This window comes from Plectropomus leopardus, chromosome 12, assembly GCF_008729295.1.
Source record: "Plectropomus leopardus isolate mb chromosome 12, YSFRI_Pleo_2.0, whole genome shotgun sequence".
Taxonomy (NCBI): domain Eukaryota; kingdom Metazoa; phylum Chordata; class Actinopteri; order Perciformes; family Serranidae; genus Plectropomus; species Plectropomus leopardus.
Genome location: NC_056474.1, coordinates 3,167,709 through 3,187,013, shown reverse-complemented (window position 1 = coordinate 3,187,013; position 19,305 = coordinate 3,167,709). Strand labels below are relative to the sequence as shown.

The 19,305-nt window shown below is 39.8% G+C and overlaps 1 protein-coding gene across 1 annotated transcript in view; it reads left to right on the top strand.

The window, feature by feature from the left end:
* LOC121951191 (vertebrate ancient opsin-like) overlaps nucleotides 1-18,803 on the top strand; it is a 76,708-nt gene extending 57,905 nt beyond the window's left edge. The window contains exon 4 of the mRNA XM_042497428.1: nucleotides 18,519-18,803. Within this exon, the coding sequence (XP_042353362.1) occupies nucleotides 18,519-18,803 (285 nt within the window). The remainder of the gene's footprint in view (nucleotides 1-18,518) is intronic.
* Nucleotides 18,804-19,305: the final 502 nt, after the last annotated feature.

Sequence of the window (19,305 nt, the reverse complement as noted above, 5' to 3'; positions counted from 1 at the left end):
AAACTACATGAACCCACACACTGAATTATTGATTATGGTATGGGGGACGCAAAGTCTTTGTATGCAAATAATTAATCACAGCAGGCCTTTAAAGCAGTGTCACATTTATTGTGCGACTCCAGCTTGTTTGTGTTATTCAATTTAATCCGCTGACTGAATGAATCAACAAAAACATGCTGTTTTTTCTTCGCTTGAAGCCTTTTTTATTTCAAGCCAAGACGGAGCTCAGAGTCCAGAACTGTGGTTGAAAATGTATCCAAGATTCATTAACCTGAAAATTAGATTAGGTTATTTCAAGGAAAAGTCTTCGGTGAATTCAAATCAGATTTAATGAGACACATTGTCTAACCACGAGGAGCGCAGATGCAGTTTCGCCCCACAAGGACACGCTTAGATGACAGGTATAGTTTCATGGATAATTCCAGATAATTTTAACTCGGCCTTAATTTCCTGCTGTTTTCTATCATGATGATTTAAAGACAAAAAGGCTGTAAAGGCGGACGAATATGTAGACGAGTTTTCATCATTCACTGGCATGACGACCTTTAAAGTCTTTAATGTTAGTGTCGTCACGATACTGGAATTTCTATAGTTAATTATGTTTCTAAAGCAATACTGATATTTGATAGCATTTTTGATACCATGGGGAAAATTTGACATTAAGGGCATACAATTTTAACTGTGTATTAAAAGATAAATATAAGAATGCCGTAACATAACAAAGGCCTTTGTGTTCAAACTTAACCCTGAGAAACCTGCAGCGCCAAAACACTTCTCGTGCAGTTAACAGATACGTTTGAAAAGTATTTAAACCTGTGAACGCTGATCAAAGTTGGTGCAGTTTCTTTCAAAAACGTGGGGAAAAAGGCAAAGAGCAAATGTGTGAGAAATGCCCCACAAATCACAGAGAAATGTAGATTTAGAAAGTTGTTTTTCAATAACTAGGAGAAAAAAGACAAAAAAAGTTTTCAACTTTTTTTGTATTTTAAATTTTTCAACTTTTATATTTTATCTATTTTTATATTTATAATTTTGATATTTACATATTTCAAATTATGTTACAAAAGTATTTCATTTTTAAGCACAGTGTTTTTTCTTTTCTTGTTTTGTTTTTACATAATTTTCAGGTAATCTTTGGATCATTTCTTCTTTCTTTGCTCATTGCCTTCTTCCTATGTTTTGACAGGAATGTCTAAAAAACTATCTACTAACTTAATTGACAAGAGTAAGAAAAAAAGTTTCCAATTCAGAGTTGATAATTATCAATAAATCAGTGTTTTTGACAATACTAAACAATGCTTTTAAAATACACTCCTTTTCTGTGTATGTCATATTCATTCATTGTGCGAAAAAAGAAAAATACTTCAACGTTTTGTGCATGTTCACTTCATGAATTAAAAAAAAAAAAATCAGTTTGTGGATATTAGCAGAAATCAGCATCCTGATATTTCATTTTAAAGCCAATATCTGCCGATACCGACGTGCAGATATTAGAGATAGATAGATAGATAGATAGATAGATAGGTACTTTATTGATCCTGAGGGAAATTTAAGATTAAGATATTATCATGCATCCCGAGTTTTTAATGTGCTTGCAGGGTGCTTAAAAAAAAAGATAAAGCAAATTGCCTCATTACCACAAACTAATCATTAACTATTTACTAACGCATACATTATGCACAGAATTAAACAATAAAGAAGGCCAAAGCTCTTTTCCACGCCGCGGCTTTCTTTGTTGGTTAATCGAGCCTCTTGTTTACAAACTTCCTCATTAGCTCTCCGCGCTGCCTCTGTGATGTATGCAGGTTTGCTTTACTTTAGTGGTAAAGCATGCATTAATCAGCGCAACAGCAATATCCACAATCATTTATGAATATTAAAACAAATTCACCACAGCAATTATTTCCATAATGACTCTTCAGCCTCAGTGAGTACGGAGCTGCTGTCCTCTGCCTGCGTTCGAACAGCCACTTCACAGGTGTGTGATAACTGCAGCTGCAGACTCTCCACACATCCTCCCGTCATTCCCAAAGGGAGGTCGACACCAACATATTTCCCTGTCGACAGATTGCATTTACCGAACATGTGACGTGAATGCAGCATCAGCATACCGGAGCAGACGACAGTGCCTGTCAGACACCTTATGCTGCAACATTTTAGGCAACAGCTAATCAGAAACTGGATTTAGGAGTTTGACGGCTGGAGATTGTTCTGGCGCTCTGGGTGTGTTTGTTTGGAGAGCAGCACTGAGCTCAGTGAAAAACTGAAATTTGAACAGAATCCATGAAAAACAGGAACACAAAGGCCCGGTTCTAAAACAGCCACGTAAACTTTTGAGTCCCTTTGATCATTTTTGCTGCAGGATTTCTAACATCTAACTTATAGGAGCTTGTGACTGCATTCACTCAAACATTAACATTTTTTGTGTTTCCACCTGGTGCATTAAAGATCCTCAACCGGCACTTTTTACTTTTATATCAATAACTAATCTTGCCTTACAATAAATTCTAGTAGAAAACTTTCTCCGTTTTTCTTGCATGCCTCCAGTGAACAAAGAGTCTTGTTCTCTCTCTCCCTCTCTTAGGTATCATTTTGTCATCGGGGGGGGGGGCTGCAGGGACAGAGTGACGTCTGTCAGATGTCATGATAACAGACTTTATTAATAAAACTGAATTTAATTGAATTAAAAGGCAATAACAGCAGCGAAATTATATTAGTCTGATCAGTCTGATCCGAGCCTCATTATCCGGTCGTATACTCTGTACTTCAAAAACACGCAGCCCTTAACAGCAGAAAACTGAAACTTACAAGTGAAACTTATTAATGCTGTCTTTATAGCCAAACTCTATTGACAAAAACTACAACAAACAAACCATTTAAAATGCTAAAATCATCCAATATCAGTTTGCACTGTACGTTTTTGGAAACCACAGATGCATTGCATTTCTACATTATCTTATAGCTGAAACATTGAATTTTATACAACACTCATATATTATCAAAAAAGATAATGTTTGGGTTAAAAGAAACCATCGCCGCTGAGAAACGCCATGATGTGTCTGTAAAGAAACAACCAGGGTCTCAAATATTGATCTGCAGCTTAGCAGGCATCACAGCATCCACAATTCCCCTTCAACCCACAAAGCCAGCTCACAAATTATGACACGATGATATAATGCATATGAAAAGTGAAAATTTAACATATTTGTGGTTTGCATAAACAAGGTATGAACATTCTCTCCTGGTGATCGGGCTGCAGTGTATGTCAGCAGCTCCTGTTTTCAGTGAGGTAAAATTACTGTTTCTGTCAATTAAGTTTGGCTCTGAAGAGCGAAGAGTTAGCTTTCAGATTTGGGTTGAAAACTCATGTTTTCATAGAGTTTTTTTCAATTTATAAAGAAACTTCTTTGATTCTGGAGGCTTGTAAGAAAAACAACGTTCGAAAATTCAATGTAACACGGGGTGACTGATATCCAAATGGTAATTTTTAGGGTTAAGTATTCCTTTAAGTTTTTCTGCAGGCATACGACTTCTAAGTGTAAGTCCTCGGTAAAGGAGAGCAAAGTCGTTAGATGAAATATATGAGCATCCTAAATGAGATTTGAAGAACTTTAGACCGATTATAAAACCATTAATAACACAAATCCACAGAAAGGTAACCGCAGGTCACTTTTGTCCTTGGCTGACAGATGATAATATTACTTTCACAGACTGAATGCCTCTGCGTTGAAGACATTTAACGGCCATTACTTTGATTTAAGTTTCATATTTTGGGTGTTGCATGGTCTGGAACTTAACTCCGCAAACTATAAACTTACTAAGTTCCTCTTTAAAGTAAAACTCTGTGCAGAACTAAACATTTACGGTTCAGATTTAAGATGTTCTGTTACTTTGTGAAACACAGTTCATCACGGTGAGAAGAAATAATAGTAGATAACCGGAGGATTGTCCTCCACTGCTCGCACTGATAAAACTTTTCTCCTCGATGTAATCTTTATCATCTCATTCTTTTAAGTCGAGCACAAGATGCTGCGTAAGGTTTTAAAATATATTCTCTTCAGACTCATTTTGGGTTCTATATGGAGAATATTATACAGTAGAGCACGCTGGAGAGTGAATCTTATCGCAGCTTTGAAGCCATTCAAGTCTTTTACTCTGCTTTGAAGTTTTAACTTTCCTCAGAAAGTTACTAAAGTTGTTTCATCATGAAGTTGGAAGTCAACACAAAACTACGCTCTGGTCCAGATGTTGCTCCGCCGTGCGGAGGAGTGAGAGCCTCCGCTGCTGCATCTCTCACTCTCTTCCTTATTAAGCTCCCGCCGCCGCTAACTGACCTCGCGAGGAGCTTTTAGCCCACACATCATTGACCTCATGACAGCGTGAGAGCACAAAAGTGGGAGAGAGGGACACCGAATGTCCTGTATGTCATTTTCAGTCTTCAATTCCTCCCAGCCCGTTACTATGGAAACTGTGAGTTGAGGCGAGTTGAAGACTAAAAATGCTGTACAGATTCAAGTAGCAGCTGGTGTGTGTTTGTCCCATCAACGACGAACGCCGCTCGCAGCCAAGAGGCCGGAGTTGGATGTCAAGTACCTGCGCAGAAAAACCTAGGAATTATGGGTAAGTTTGTACTCAATAATATTTCTGTCTCATGTGAATATTCGGTGGTTTGGACTGTGTGTTTGCTGAAAGGAGACGAAAGCTTTGCAGCCAAAAGTGTTGCAAAAGTGGAAACTTAATGAGCGCACAGGAAACAGAAAACGTTGTTGCCTTACAAACTGTGAGTCCTTCTGAAACTCACATTTTGGACGAATCTTACACTTAATGAATTGGCTTTTTCCAAAAAGGTAACACAATCAGCCCAATGGCACCTCAAAGTCTCATGATTCACATGTTCGAGCTCATTTTAAGTGTAAAACTGATTTGAGGTTTTGCAGAGGGGTATGTGCCAGACTATTTCTTGGCCAGACGCAGCATCTTACTAAAATGTCACGTTTCCAGTCTTTTCTGCCAAGCGCCAAGCTAACCGGCTGTAGCTTCATATTTAGCAGACAAGACACAAGAGTGGTTTCAGTCTCAAGCAATCAAGCAGATTTTCCAAAATGTCAAACTAGTCCTTTAACACAACGCAATCATAATTACTCACACTGTCGCAAAAGTGCCTCGAATTAGGTCAAGTACCAGTGAGTAGTCAATTTTAGCGATGGGACTTTTCAACACAGCATGAGGCCACAAGCTCCAAAATAATCTCTTGACGCACCTGCAATTTATGCATCACTTCAGAGTATAATTACTCATTGTCGAGAGGATCAGTCTCACGAATGATCCGTCAAACAAAGTGACAGGTGGTATGAATTCAACATCGTTTTGCTGTGAATACTTCATCACTACTGACAGTTTGACGGGCTCTGTGATCCACTCTGTCACTGGTTAAATATTTGGGTCAGTTGAAGTCGACTTCATGTGCATTCATATTCATATCCGGCATATTCGGGTTCATTCCTCAATTTGCACCATTCATTCACCTCCCACAGGAGCCAACTGTCCAGCTATTGACCCCTGCTCATTGACGTCTTTCTGCTCCGCTCGTCAGGACGATAAAGACAAATATCAGATTCTTCATCACTTTGACATTTTAAATATTTCATTAGCAGGAAACAACAGACTGCCACACACTAATGTGCATGTGCTGATTGATTATTACACACACCGCAGCAGCTGGTCAGCCTTTGCAGCGGCTCACTGCAGCAGGATTCTGTGTGTTGAACCGTCACAGTCAAAGTTTGCTATGTTTTGCTCTTCACAGTCGTGAGATTTCTCTCAGTGGGTCATTTGTTTGCTGTTATGTGAGAGCCAGTTTAGTTTTGTTTCTGGATTTTAATTTACTTCCCAGCCGGTGACTCCTACCAAATCGGGATAATTAAAACAGAAATTTCAGCAAGTCAGGTGGAATCTACAGCTCTGCATTTTTGTTTTGTTTTGTTTTAATTAGAAATGATTTAATGCTGAATGCTCTGCAGTTTTCCTGCAACCCTCTCTTCTAACTGTGGTGTTCCTGTAGTGTTGTAACCCTTTAAGTGCCCTCTGACATTCGTTTCGCCTCTCTGAGTTACGGGCATGTTACACTTTTGTTGCGGTTTGGCCTTTCGTTCACACGAGAACAGCGTTTGGCAGCCTGGAAAAAGCAAACTTTTGAAACCGGGTTCCAGAGTCTAATTGTTTTAAAATGCCCCTCTTGTTACCATATAAACTGTCAATGTGCAGATCCTGTGAGAGCGGTGACGTCACAGCTGCACATCACGTATGAACCGCAACGGTTATGCGTGAGGACAACAACAATAACAATGGCGGACTACCAAGTTACATTTGTGCTGCTGACTCTACTGAGGTTATTAACGCTCCTCTAGAAAAGTGTGGATTTGCTGCACCACTACTGCGTGCGTTCACTATCGTCGCACTATATTTCTACTCCCCGCTCTGTGGAAGAACGCCTGTATGTGCAGGAGCGCGGCGTTCTTCTATGGTTTTTCATTACGTTACAACGCCAACTACTTGCCTGGTGTCCATACTACAGAAATTCTGGTTAATTTTGCAGATCCGTGTACACGAAGATCATTTTCACGATGTTTAGCATCTGAACACGGATTTTTTATTTTTTATATGCAAAGGAGAGATTGTTTAATTAATTCAGTTTGACAAATGAGTCAGTTATATTGAAAAAAGTAAAACACATTTGACATGGATCCGTGTCCTGTTTTTAATTAGTGCCAGCAGGGTTTTTTTTTCTTCAGGGATAATTGGTTTGAATGTGTTAGTCTACAGAAAAAAAGGGTCACAGATGCATCAAGGCAAAGAAGCTTGTTGTATGTTTACTGTGATATTTTCAGAGTCATTAGCAGTTTGCCAATATGAGGAGGATCGACAACTGGGCATTAACTTGTACTTAGTTTGCTGTTTAGAGTTAACTGAATAATTAAACATCTTGGAGTTGAACAAGCCGTTAAGAGACGCACAGAGCTGGAAAGCTCTACGTGTGTGTGCTTCTCTGCATTTCATAGAGTGACAGGAGGAGAAACAGTTAAATGTGGTGGATTTGTAGCTGCGTTGTATGGACTATAAGTTTGCGACTGTAGGAGCACAACTTTTCTCCCTCAGTGTTTAAGCCAGTCACGTCCAGGAGCCTTCTGTGCAAAGATTAAACAAATACTAACTCATCATAAAGTTTTGTCACTGCAGGTGGAAATTACACGATTGGCTGTGTTAACAAGGCAAAGCAGCAATAACATGAAAAATGTAATCGCCTTATTGACGAATTTCTGCCTCCCAGCTCGCAGCACTGTTTAACACTCCTCATGAAATATCTCTGTTATGACATGAGAACTAGAACAATGTTTCAGGCCCAAACTTGACTCTTCGTCAGGAACGCAGGATTAAAGCGGGATGAAGTGCCACTGTGGACTGAGATTTTTGTAATTTATATCATGTCGTTAAAAAGAAACTTCAGTGCGCAGCAGTGCTGCGAGTCCTTGGCAGACAGAAATCACCGTTACAGTTTTATTGGACTCAGCACCTGGACAATGAAAGCTCACTTATGCCGGCCTTCCACCAAATTACTTTTTTAAGCTCTTTCACTGAGGCAGACAAATTTCCATATCGATATAAAATCATGACTTTTACCTCGGTCGATGTGCGTTCCCATGATCCCGTTCGTTTGGTGTAAGGAAGTCATAAAACTCTGTCTGATATTTAATAAGATTTAATATGATCTCAGTTTTTAGTCTTAGTTCATGCAGATACTGAAGTTCAGTGACATAAACATGGTTAAGAACAGCTGCTCTCTCCGGCACAAACAGGAAGCAGCAAACCAGCGGACAGTAAACATGGAGGGGCCTCTGGAAAAATGCACAACAGAAACAAGGCCCAGCTCTCTTGTACAGAAGTGCTCTTGTGAAAAAGGGAGGATAAACTGGAATTGTGGAATGAACAAGATTCAGTATTAAATATGACGTCTTACTTTAGTGTGAAATTTGAACTTCTGAAACCGTCCCCACGGTCTCCTTGACCAAAAATTGAACAGCTAACCAACAGAGGCTGGAGGCAAACAGAGGCAACAAAATGCAAAATAGAAAGTTTGTAAGCAAATACAATTTCTCTTTATGGATTATGTAGAAATTGACGAGGATACTGTGCACACATGAAGCCTTTTATCTTGTGTTTATAGAGTCGTGTGCTTTTGCATACACATAGGGAATTGTCAAAATCTCATATTTCTTAAAGAGACTTTTGTAAAATATTTTCCTCCAGGAGCAGGATGGAAATAATCTCAAAAGGAATCTAGTTGTAGTCTTGCAAATAGTGACCCTGCAAGATCCCCAGTCTTTGTAAAAACGTATAGTGTGTCACTAAAAACTAACATTGTCATAAGAAGGGAGGGAGTGTGAAAACTGGAAGTCCTTTTAAAGTATCCTCAAAGACGTCTTGTGTGTGGTCCGCCTTATGTAACTATTGTAGCACTAAGCAGTCGTGGTGGGCAGATCGATACCAAAATATCAATACTACAGGTCCTATGTTGAAGATGGATTCTAGCGTCAATAGGATCGATACCAAATAAGAAATCCGAGTCTCTCTTCCATGTTGTACCCATTTGTATTTCATGAGAAAAACTGTCGGTTAGGCTTGGGCAGTATGTAACATTTCACACCTCTGTACCTTCAGAGGTGAATGTATATGATTTCACTATATACTTTCAGCCTTTTAGATGAATAAATACACAATATAAACCCACAATGTCAAAAAAAATGCAATATTCTCCTACACATTTTCCTTTTTAAACAGAGAAATACAACTGTACACCTTTGAATTCAACTTTCTCTTGGTAATGGAGCAAAACATACCCTCAGGATTTCTAAATACCCTGGTATACCATAATACCATGACATCGCCCAAGCCTATTATCTGTGCAAACAATGTTCAATTGTCCTGAACAAATTTAGAGCATGTACTACTTCTCCACCGCTGGGTGCACTGTAACAACATATGGTCACGCGTACGCAATCCAACTGAATCTTCAGCATTAGTTAATGGTACATTTTGCAAACTCCAATTGGACATCACTGGCTTTAAACTACTTAAGCAGACTGATTAATCATGACCCACTGCTCATCCCTATATGAAAGTACATAAATAATAATGAAAAAGTATCAATATCGGTATTGGTATCGGTGATTCTTGCCCTGTATTACTTGGTATTGGACCAAAACCAGATTTTGCGGTATCTTCCTAGTAAGCAGGGTGACTTTGAAAAAGCTGTGATGGAAACTACTCATTACCATTAGGCAGAACTGAAGTTGTGGTTCGTGTTTAGCATCTGAGGGTCTGCAGATTTAATCATGTCACAATCATCTCCCTCCTCGAGCCACTTCAAACAGGAACTTGGATAGATTTGTTTGCAGAAAAAATAATGTTTGAAACAGGGAACTGATCTGTTAGGAAGTGTTAAGTCAATGGTTCTCCCTCATCACAGAAATGAGATGTTGCCAGAAATCTTAACTTTGATACTTCAAAGTTGCAGCCACTGATTGCAGCGTGAAAATGATTGATACACACAATACAAACACACCGCAGCCTGCTGCCGAATTGAGAATGTGGCATGAAATCCGGAGAGGAAATGAGATGATTGTCATTCTGTTCACATGTTCCTATGTGATGCTCATTACTTTTTTTAACTGGGGCTCTCAGATCTGCTCCTTTGTATATTACATTTTTTGGTCTGCGGGATACTTCACAACACTGGGGAGTTTATTGGATTAAATTAAGTCATGCACCACCAAATGAGGTAGTGGGTTATGTGCTGATGCCCATAAAAGAGGCTTAATGCTTCCTGCCATTGACTGCATTAAGTGTAATCTACTGGATGATTGTCTGCAGTTGAACTCTGAGTTTCGCGAGAACACAACAAGTTTTGGATATTAGTGTCATTAATAATTCTTTTAAAGGATCGGTGTTTAGGATTTAAAAGGATATACTGGGTGAAACCGAATATAATATAACATGTATATTAACTGTTTGGGCCATTTCTATCTGCATCGGCAGCAGGAGCTCGTCCACATAGATCCCAGTGTCGCGCTGCTTCACCTCTACATTAGAACAGACAAACCAAAAACTTGCTCTAGATAGGGACATTCGGGTTTTTGCATCAGCCACCATAGTTTGGAGTCTTTCTGGGATGAGAACATTGGAGAAAAAAAATCGACAGATTTTAAAAACAATAAATCTGCTCCAGATAAAAACTTCATCGACATCTGGATTTTAATTTATTAGAGAAAAAGGTAAACACACATTAGCAGGTAAGAGTAAGAGGCAGTCTCTGACGTGCCAAACAGGACTGGAGAAACACTGATTCGTAACATGAAACTGCTTTATTCAGTGTTTAAATCTACAAGTCCATTAGTTTTGGAGAGGAAGAGACCTCTGCGGATTACAGAGTGCCCTTTGAAAGACATTTTTCTGCAGGCTGCTATCGTCCTAGTTCCCTCGTCAAAAAGCCTGTGGGTTTTGTGCATTGGATTTTGGATCATTGCAGAAAATAAGCTCTGTGGCAAACAAGTGTTCATGACACTTACACATTTTCTTCAAAAATGAACAACACCTTCAGGATTTTTCAAGCTTAAACGCAAACTAGAAAGCGAACGATGGGCTGTAAACACACCGCACTACGATCATATCGCCCGACGCTTTAACATTTAAGTTCAGTGTGATCAGGTCTAATAACATTATATAGTCATTAAGCCACATATTAGCAACCATATTTTATGTCATAGAACAAAACATGAACGTCTCTTTACCTCAACGTTATGTCAGGCTTCTAACCAAAAACCTACTGAAAAAAAAAAAAAAACCATTGACAAGGGAACCAACGGTGCTGAACTGCAACTGACTTGCTGGTTTTAGGACTCATTACTGCAGTACTCTATTCGTCTCCTGGTAAAAAAAAAAAACCTTTTAAACAATGAAAACTGAAGGAATTTTAACCAGAAGAAGTTTCAGCTGTTGTAATCTGCAGTCCTCACCACCAGATGCCACTAAATCCTCTAGTTCTTCTATGTTTTTGCATAGCAATAACTACTGATTGATTATGGAAACACTGCCTACTGCATGCACAGTTTTGGTAAAATGTCTCGTCACGCAGAGCCGACGTGTGTGAACTGCTAACAGTGGCATGTTTTTCTACAATCACATAAAAAAACAGAAAAATCAGAGCCAACATCCCGCGCTTTAAAAAATATATGAGCACCTTATGGCCTGAGAGGAAGCCTGACATTTGACCCTCTTGTTGTCATCTCCAAGCACGAAAGCATCAGCCCAGATCACAGAAAGCATCAGCCAAACCTGACGTGACCAGTGTGAGACGACCCCTCCTGAGTCACCTCCTACCCTCTCTCTTTAAAACACTGTCAGTGCGTCTCGCTCTCTCCATCTCCCTGTCATGCTCTATCTATTTATCTGTCATTGCCTTCACCTTCCTCTTGACCGTAGCCTTGAAGCCCCCCGTGTCTTAACTAACTTCATCCTATAACCATTTGTCTGTTGTCTCCACCCTCCTCTCCCCCATCTGTCTAACACTCCTCGCTGTGGCGTTTGGCGAGCCAAGGGGAGCGGGAGTCTTTGCAGAGTGGTGTTGATCGTCTCGTTTCGTCACATCTCCACGCTAGCCGTCGCTCTGCCATGACCTATAGGTTATGGATAGACCGGCAAAAGGGAACGGATGTGTTGCTCAGAGACACATCGTGAGGAGAATTTTTTTGGCTATGTCCTGAGGCATTTCTCTGTCTGTCTCCTCTTCTCCACACCTCCTCATACCCAGCAAGCGTTTGACAGACAGCGAAGCGAAGTTCATTGTCGAGTCAAATGACTGCGAGAATCTCACGAGATGAGTGTGTGGTGCAGTAAAAAAAAAAAAAAAAAAAAAATCGAGTTTGAGATGTCTTCACTGAAAAGAGCTTGTCATTTAAAGGATGAGGCTGGTGATAGTTTATATTTTTGTTGTTAACCAAAGACTGACACCAACAACGCCTTAGTCTGTCTATCAGTACTAAAGCTGCAACTAACAATTATTTCATTATCTATCAATCGCCCATTATTTTCAAAATGACTCATTTTGTCAACAAAAATTTTATAAACAGTGAATTTTAGAAACACACACACATATATATATATATATATATATGATCTTTTATTCTATTTTTTTATTTTATTTTATCTATTGCAGTTTTATTGACTGTGTTCCCCCAAAGCCACATTTTAATTAGGCTGGGATGTTTGGGTTTTTTTAACCCTTTGTTCACCATATAGTGCATACATAAAACCAAATACAAAATCAAGAAAGTTATGATGTGATGTTGGATAGAGGAAAGAAAGCAACAACAATAACAAATATAAAGATAAAGATCAAAAAATTCAGCATTGATTGTTTGGGTTTAGTTACATCTAACGTATGAGTGGGATGGGTTTGCTTTGGCGTTATTTTTTCTGTTCATGCCTACACACATACACTTATTTTTAAAGCCTTTTCCTCTTTTTCGTTCTTGCTTTCGTCCCGAGGCGCTGCAGATTTAACAAAAAACTAAATCTCTGTTTTAGTATGTGTATTTTATTATTGTGTTTTGATCAATCTTTGTTTCTATGAACTCTTCATTTTGTCTTTTTCTCACTAACGTTGTTCACAGCTGAAATGGTTTTAATGTGTACTGGTTCCTCCATTCTACCCAGATACTGTGAAAGAGTTTCGTCATGTTTTGCGCTCATGAGAAAATGTAGTAGACTATAAGTATACCTGAAACTCTAAGTATACTAAGTATACTACGTTTACTCAAGAGTGGCGTCGTCACGATAACAGCGGCTGAGGAAGAGGACTTGAAAACTGCGGTCTAAACTGCGGTCCGCTGCCCGCCTGTGATGTCAGTGCATCCTGGATGTGGTCGTTAATGCCTGGAATTTAAAGTACAGCCAAACACCCTGAATGCATTGTTATGCTTTCAACCCGCTGCTGGGGTCCTCAATTATTCAGGGCCTTCCTACCTGTCCATCAGCAGGTACGCGCACTTTGAGCTGGGTAACACAGCGGCTCTGTGATGTGCAGAGGTTGGTGTAAAACAGGAAGATCTGCATGAAATCACAATCCTGAGACTTCCAGATCTTCCTTGGATGGAAAAAAAGTATCCTGGGCCCATTCACTATTTATCAGCCCCTGTCGGTCGGTGTATACATTTCAATACCTTTTCCTCTGCGCCTTGGAGACAGTCTTTCCTTTCTTTCCACAAAATATGTTCTTGTGCTCTGATTTTTGGCGCTGGGTGGAGGACAGTATGTGTGAAGGTGAATGTGAAATCACTTTGAGGAGATGAGTTTAAAATAATATCTAATTATCTGCTGCAAATCACTACAAATTAAATCTTGTGCATTAGAATTGCGACTTAAAATCCAAGAATTGACATTCAATTTACTGCTTCGGTGACACTGATCTTTTGTCACGTTCTTGATTTCGGAGTTCAGCGGTCGCTTTGGAGAAACATGTTGATGCCAAGTGTGTTTACAGCCTGATCAAACAGGTGGGGCGTGTTTTATTGACAACAAGTTCAGACTAAACTAAGAGCTCAGCTGATTTTCACACAAAAAATAAATGTTATTTGATTATTAAAAAAAAACCCAAAAAAATAACACCCAGTTCACCGTTGCAGTTAGAGGAGCTCTTCAAAAGTTGACCTCTGTCAGAGTGATTCTCGTTGTACTTCGACCCTTTAAAACCTGAGCAAATAGGTTTGACTTCTTTAAAAAAAAAAAAAAAAAACATAGGTGGAAGGCAATAAGCAACTTTTAAAAATGGCCCAAAATTATCAACAAAAGAAAAAAGTTTAAAAAGCTGATGGTTGTCATGGAGCTGAAAGGTAAGGCCGGCGATCTTCTAAATTTTTCTTGTTCCCATGAAAAGGGCAAAAGCAAGAGTGAATTGAAAGCACTGTCTGTGCCTCCAAAGCCTGATACATCTTATTCCTTTGTGCCAAAGAGCCTCATTGTTGCTGGTCTGGTCTTTTGATAGGATTTCTCGACACTATAGAGAACACAGAAAATCACCACCCATAGTCTTTGTCAGAGGTAGTGAAGTGAGGTGTAAGAGCGAATTGGACCCCATTTTCTATTTACTCTTTTGTGAACAGTGTAAACAAAAAGAAGAACAACGTAAGAAAATGGAAAATGTTCGAGATATTCTCACTCTCTGCAATATATGAAAACTATGTTATGGTTAAAGTTAGGACTTGGGTAGGGTAAGATGGTAAAAAAAAGTTATCCGCTCTCTCCCTTACTTTCCACCTCGCTACATAAGAACTACCTGCTACAGCGGCCCTGAAGGTCGGCATTGGCTATAAATATTGAGGTGCTGAATGGTCCAGTATGCACATTATTACACGAATATTAATGCTGCACCGATAGATCAACCAGTGACCAAATCTGACCATTTTCACCTTTATCGTTCAGCCTCAGATGTTGGCAGTCATATGACCATAAAATGTACATGCGTGTACAATTCACGATAGCACACGTTGTGACTACAGTTGCACCTATTCTCTTTTGGGACGGTAAAACATGTCGATGAAGTGAATTAAAATGCAGTTCCATCTAAGTAAAAAATGAAGGAAAAAAATCTCTCTCCAGTAACGTGGGGGCACTTTTTATTTCGAGATTTATTTGAGTGAGAGTGAGATAGGTTTTTGCAATCTGGTGCAATTTTTGGGGGAAAAAAAAAGTAATTTTAAAAAGTCGATATTTTATCATGAACAGGAAATGAGCTGAAATGTGTGTAAATTATAGATCTCAGAAAGAAAGAAAATCTGAATGAGCCAAAGTCAGAATCTGAAGGTTAGACGTCTTAAACATTTGAAATTAGAATCAGCCAAGAAAATTGCAACTGGTGCATCTCTGGCTGCAGTAACAGGCACGATGAGCTTCACTCTGCGACTCTGCGTGAGTCCGTTTCCAGCTGCAGTCAGAGGAGGCACCAGGTCCGTATCGACAGACAACAGCTTGCCAGTAATCCAGTCAGGAGAACTGGATGACTTTATAGGAGGGCGATGAGAATAACAGGAATATTTACAGTCAAAGTGCTGACCACCTTTAAAGAAAAACAACATTTTATCAAGGGATGGTTGTGGCTGACCACATTTCTCACAGAAGCTCACATGAGAGAAAGAAACTGCTGACACATACAAGTTACAGAAATGTGACAGGCCGAAACAGGAGAAGAGAGCAGTGACTCTAATGAGCAAATCAATGAATTTAAAGCCAAAGGAAGCTGGAAGCCAAAGTATTTTGCAAAGTGAACTGAGCATACACGCTCTGAAAGGTTTATGGATCACAGCGATGTTTAGGCAGACAGACATCCAGGTCCCATCAGAGGCCGACTAAAGCGAAGCGTCCACATTGATCATTATTCTGTGACAGCGTTGCCCAAAATCAGGAGGTCAGTCGGGGCAGTCTCATCCGCAGCTGGATCAAAGAGCTACCAAAAGCTAGCAGACATCAGGGTTTTTTGGCCATTTTTCGTGGGCCAGCATGTCAAGTTAGACTAGAGAGCAATCCTGATTCTGAGTCAGTTTCATCATTGATCACGTGATTGGGCTGGGACAGGAAAAAAGACTGGAGATAGCAATGTAAAGTCAGCAGCTATGAGTCTGTTACCACAAAACATCTGAAATATGCCTGTGAATATGAAAACATGTTGTTTTATTCTAAGCATGGCATGAAAATCTTATCACGATTGCGATGCTAATTTCCATTAGCGTGTATTTGGTAATTTGCACTATGTGTAAGCATCAAGCTAACAGACCAAGCAGCTGTTATTTGTCACAAGAATATAGTCGTTAAAATCAAAAAGGTTTTCATGTAAAAGGAGTTTTCCTTGGTGTTTGCATACAATAAAGATCAAATAAATATATTTAGAGGGAATGACACTGAAGGCAATGTACTGCACCAGCCAAGAACATGACTATTGATTTAAAATACAAAAAGGCCTATTTATTTACTTAATCCTTATTTAATAAGAACACAGCATATTAATGAAAATTAATATGTATAAATTACAAATTTAAATATGCCAGAGTTAGCAGGACTGCTAAATTATACCTGCAGTCCCTTTACAGGTAACAAACAACAGAAATATCAAGAAAGAAAAACGTGGGAATTTTTTTTTTTTTTTAAATACAACAATTCACACAGAGGACAAATGTGCAGCAGCAGTAGAGAGATGCAAAGTGTATGACATAAAGTGCATGGTGCAAGGTGCCTAATCTATGTGCAAGGTGCAAAATTCAACACATGATGGTTGCGCAAATGTATCATGGCTCACTGGATAAAAGGGCGAGGAGATATGTAAAAAGATAATAGGCTAAAAAATTCTTATATAATATAAGTACAATGAAGCTGTAATGTTAGGAGATATTTCAGTTGATGAAAGCTGCTTATGCAGTTCAATAAATGCTATTTTCTTACTAGAACAGGATAAGACAGGACGCCATTTTCTTTTTAAAAAATCAGTCGAAGGGTTGGGATGTGACATGTGAAGGTTCAGTGTTTTGCACTCCTGGTACCAGCAGGACCTGGTTACAGAGACCATTTGGCTTCTCCTAAAATCCCTGTATTTTCTGCTGTTTCAGACAGCGGGGATAACCTTTTCTTGTTCGTCCACACTGCAGTTCTAAGCCCCTCCAGCACAAACTAAAGTGCAGTCGCCAACAAGTGAGCCACTTTAGCTGATGAAGTGCAGCAGGACCCCTGTATTTGTTTTCTTTTCATTAGGCTGATAAAATGCAAATTCAGAGTGGCAGAGTGCACCTGCTTTCTCTCTCTTTCTCTCTTTGCTGAAACAGACACAGAGGAGGGCACCAAAGAGTTCATCACTGTCTCAGCTCCAAAGGGTTGTTATATCTAACCACAGCTGCCTGGCAGCAGCATGAAGAACCACGGACACACTGATAGCTCCCGCCGCTGAGACTTCCCGAAAAAAACAGTGGGAAGTTATTATAGAGAGAGAGCCTGAAAGATCTTTTTTCACTGGTCGAGGGTGCCTAACTCTCAATGTGCAGCCTGTGACTGTAAGGCTGCACTGAGGCTTATCTGTGTGGACAGCAGAACCGGACAAAAAAGTTGGTTTTTTTTTTAAATCAACTATTTGCACAAAAATAACTAAAAAAAAAAAAAGAGGTCTGACAATGCAATTACCACTGAGCTAATAACACCAATAACATTCATTTTTTTGTGGCAGCCCTAAATCATCCGCTGCCACAACATTTTTGACCTGGACTGTTATTTAGAAGCGTAACTGTAATAACCTGTATATTTATATTGCGGCAGAGACATCGCAGCAGAACATCAGGCGCGCTAAAAATGAAACTTAACCGTTCATTCTGCTGGGTTAAAAACTTACAAAGATCTGCATTGATGTTATCTGGTCAGGTTTGAACGGATCGATGGATTAATTGACCACGGTCCCCCACGAATGACAAGTGCTGCAGACGAGGAGAGAAAGTCACGCCTGCTGCGCTGCATTCAGGGACCTAGAAAAACATTTGAGTTCAGATGGACTCAACAAAATTATGTGATTGCAAGATCACTATAAAAAAAGAGAAAAAAAGGAACCCCAGACTCCCCTAACAATCTGAGTCAATGGCAAAAACAAAAACACTTTATGTGGTCGTAAACTGACAGTGTGAACATGCCCAGAGTGGTTAGTTACATTGCAGCCTGACCGCTGCCAGCTGTGTTCAACACTGGACCCTTTTCAAAACTTCCCATTTAGACCCAAAACCACGGGAAAATAGGGTCCATGTTGAAAAGTGTCAAAGTGTAACTTTAAGTTCTTGATTTATAAAAGAACCATTTGACACCTAAAACTGTCCTATCAGAGTTATCAACCACATAACAGACATTTTTAGGTTTTTCTATCAAAGACAAAATACCAGATTGGGTGGAAAAATGGGATGAGAATCTTTTTTCTCACCCTAACTACTTTTTAAAAGCCCACATTAAAAAAATGCACTTATCCAGTTTAAGATGCAATGAAGGCTCGCACTCCTTATTGAGAACATTAGTTTAATATTTAACTTACATTAGAAACTTTAGGATTTATTTGCGTCCCATGGCGTATTGTTCCACATGAAAATGCAGGCGGCACAAAAAGCTCACTGACAGAGTGGTACTGTGGGAAGCAGGAGCACAGAGGAGGGCACGGAGAGAAGAGAGGTCTAATTATCTGAAATTTTGCCTAAAGGTTTACAAGAGAGAGGGAGTGAAATTATGAAGTGAATTAACTTCCCATTGGTAGAAAAGCAGCTTGAATCACTATCATTTTGGGGGCGAAATCTGTTTTGATGTAACACTTGTATGATTTATTAGAAATACTCTTCCTGGCTACAGTTTCATCCTTTGCCATCTCTTATATATTTCTGATCACATGTCTTTGTTGTCAGTTTTATAGATGTTTCCAAGCCATGCTGCGGTGTGAGACCCCCCGACGAGGCTCCAGCTTGAAGAGCTCCTCTAAGGTCGCCACCAAGGCCGTACGCGGTGTAGCAGTGACCGGTCCCCGCCGCACCAACGACTTCCTATTTATGGTAGCCTCCCTGGGTCAACCGGTAGCCATGATACCCCAACTAGACCCCTCAGTGGAACCCACCATTGATGTCACAAAAGGCCCCTCTTCGGACATCAATAAACCCGTCGTGGTGTCACTGGTGGCCCACTTTGATGACTGATGATTGGTTATAACGACCAAATCCCGAAGCATCCAGCCAGGAGGTCAATAATAATGAGAGAGTCTGTGTTTCTGACGCTGCAGCGCAGCAGCCTGCCAGTCCAGGTGGATTTAATACGGCTGCTGCATCAGCTTCACCCCGACTAATGGACATGATAGACCGCTACCAACGGCGAATCTTGGACTGCCTCTTGACAACATGAACCTGCAGCAGCGGGGCGTCTGTTTCTCTGCGGAGAAAAATCAGTGTTGCGAGGAACGAGCATTTAAATGATGTTCTTATCTCTATTTTGGGAGAAAACACGGTCAGATTACATCAACCATCAGAAATGTGCTCAGAGTGCAGGAGGAGGGATAGGATGTGTTTTGTATTGATTGGTTACTGACTGTGGTTACAAAGTGAGATATGTGAGCACAATTTGTTTATTTCCGCGAGCATTTTGAAGTCTTTTCAAGAGCAGACGAGATTAAAAAGACAAAAGCGATAAGGAAGAGGGATGAGA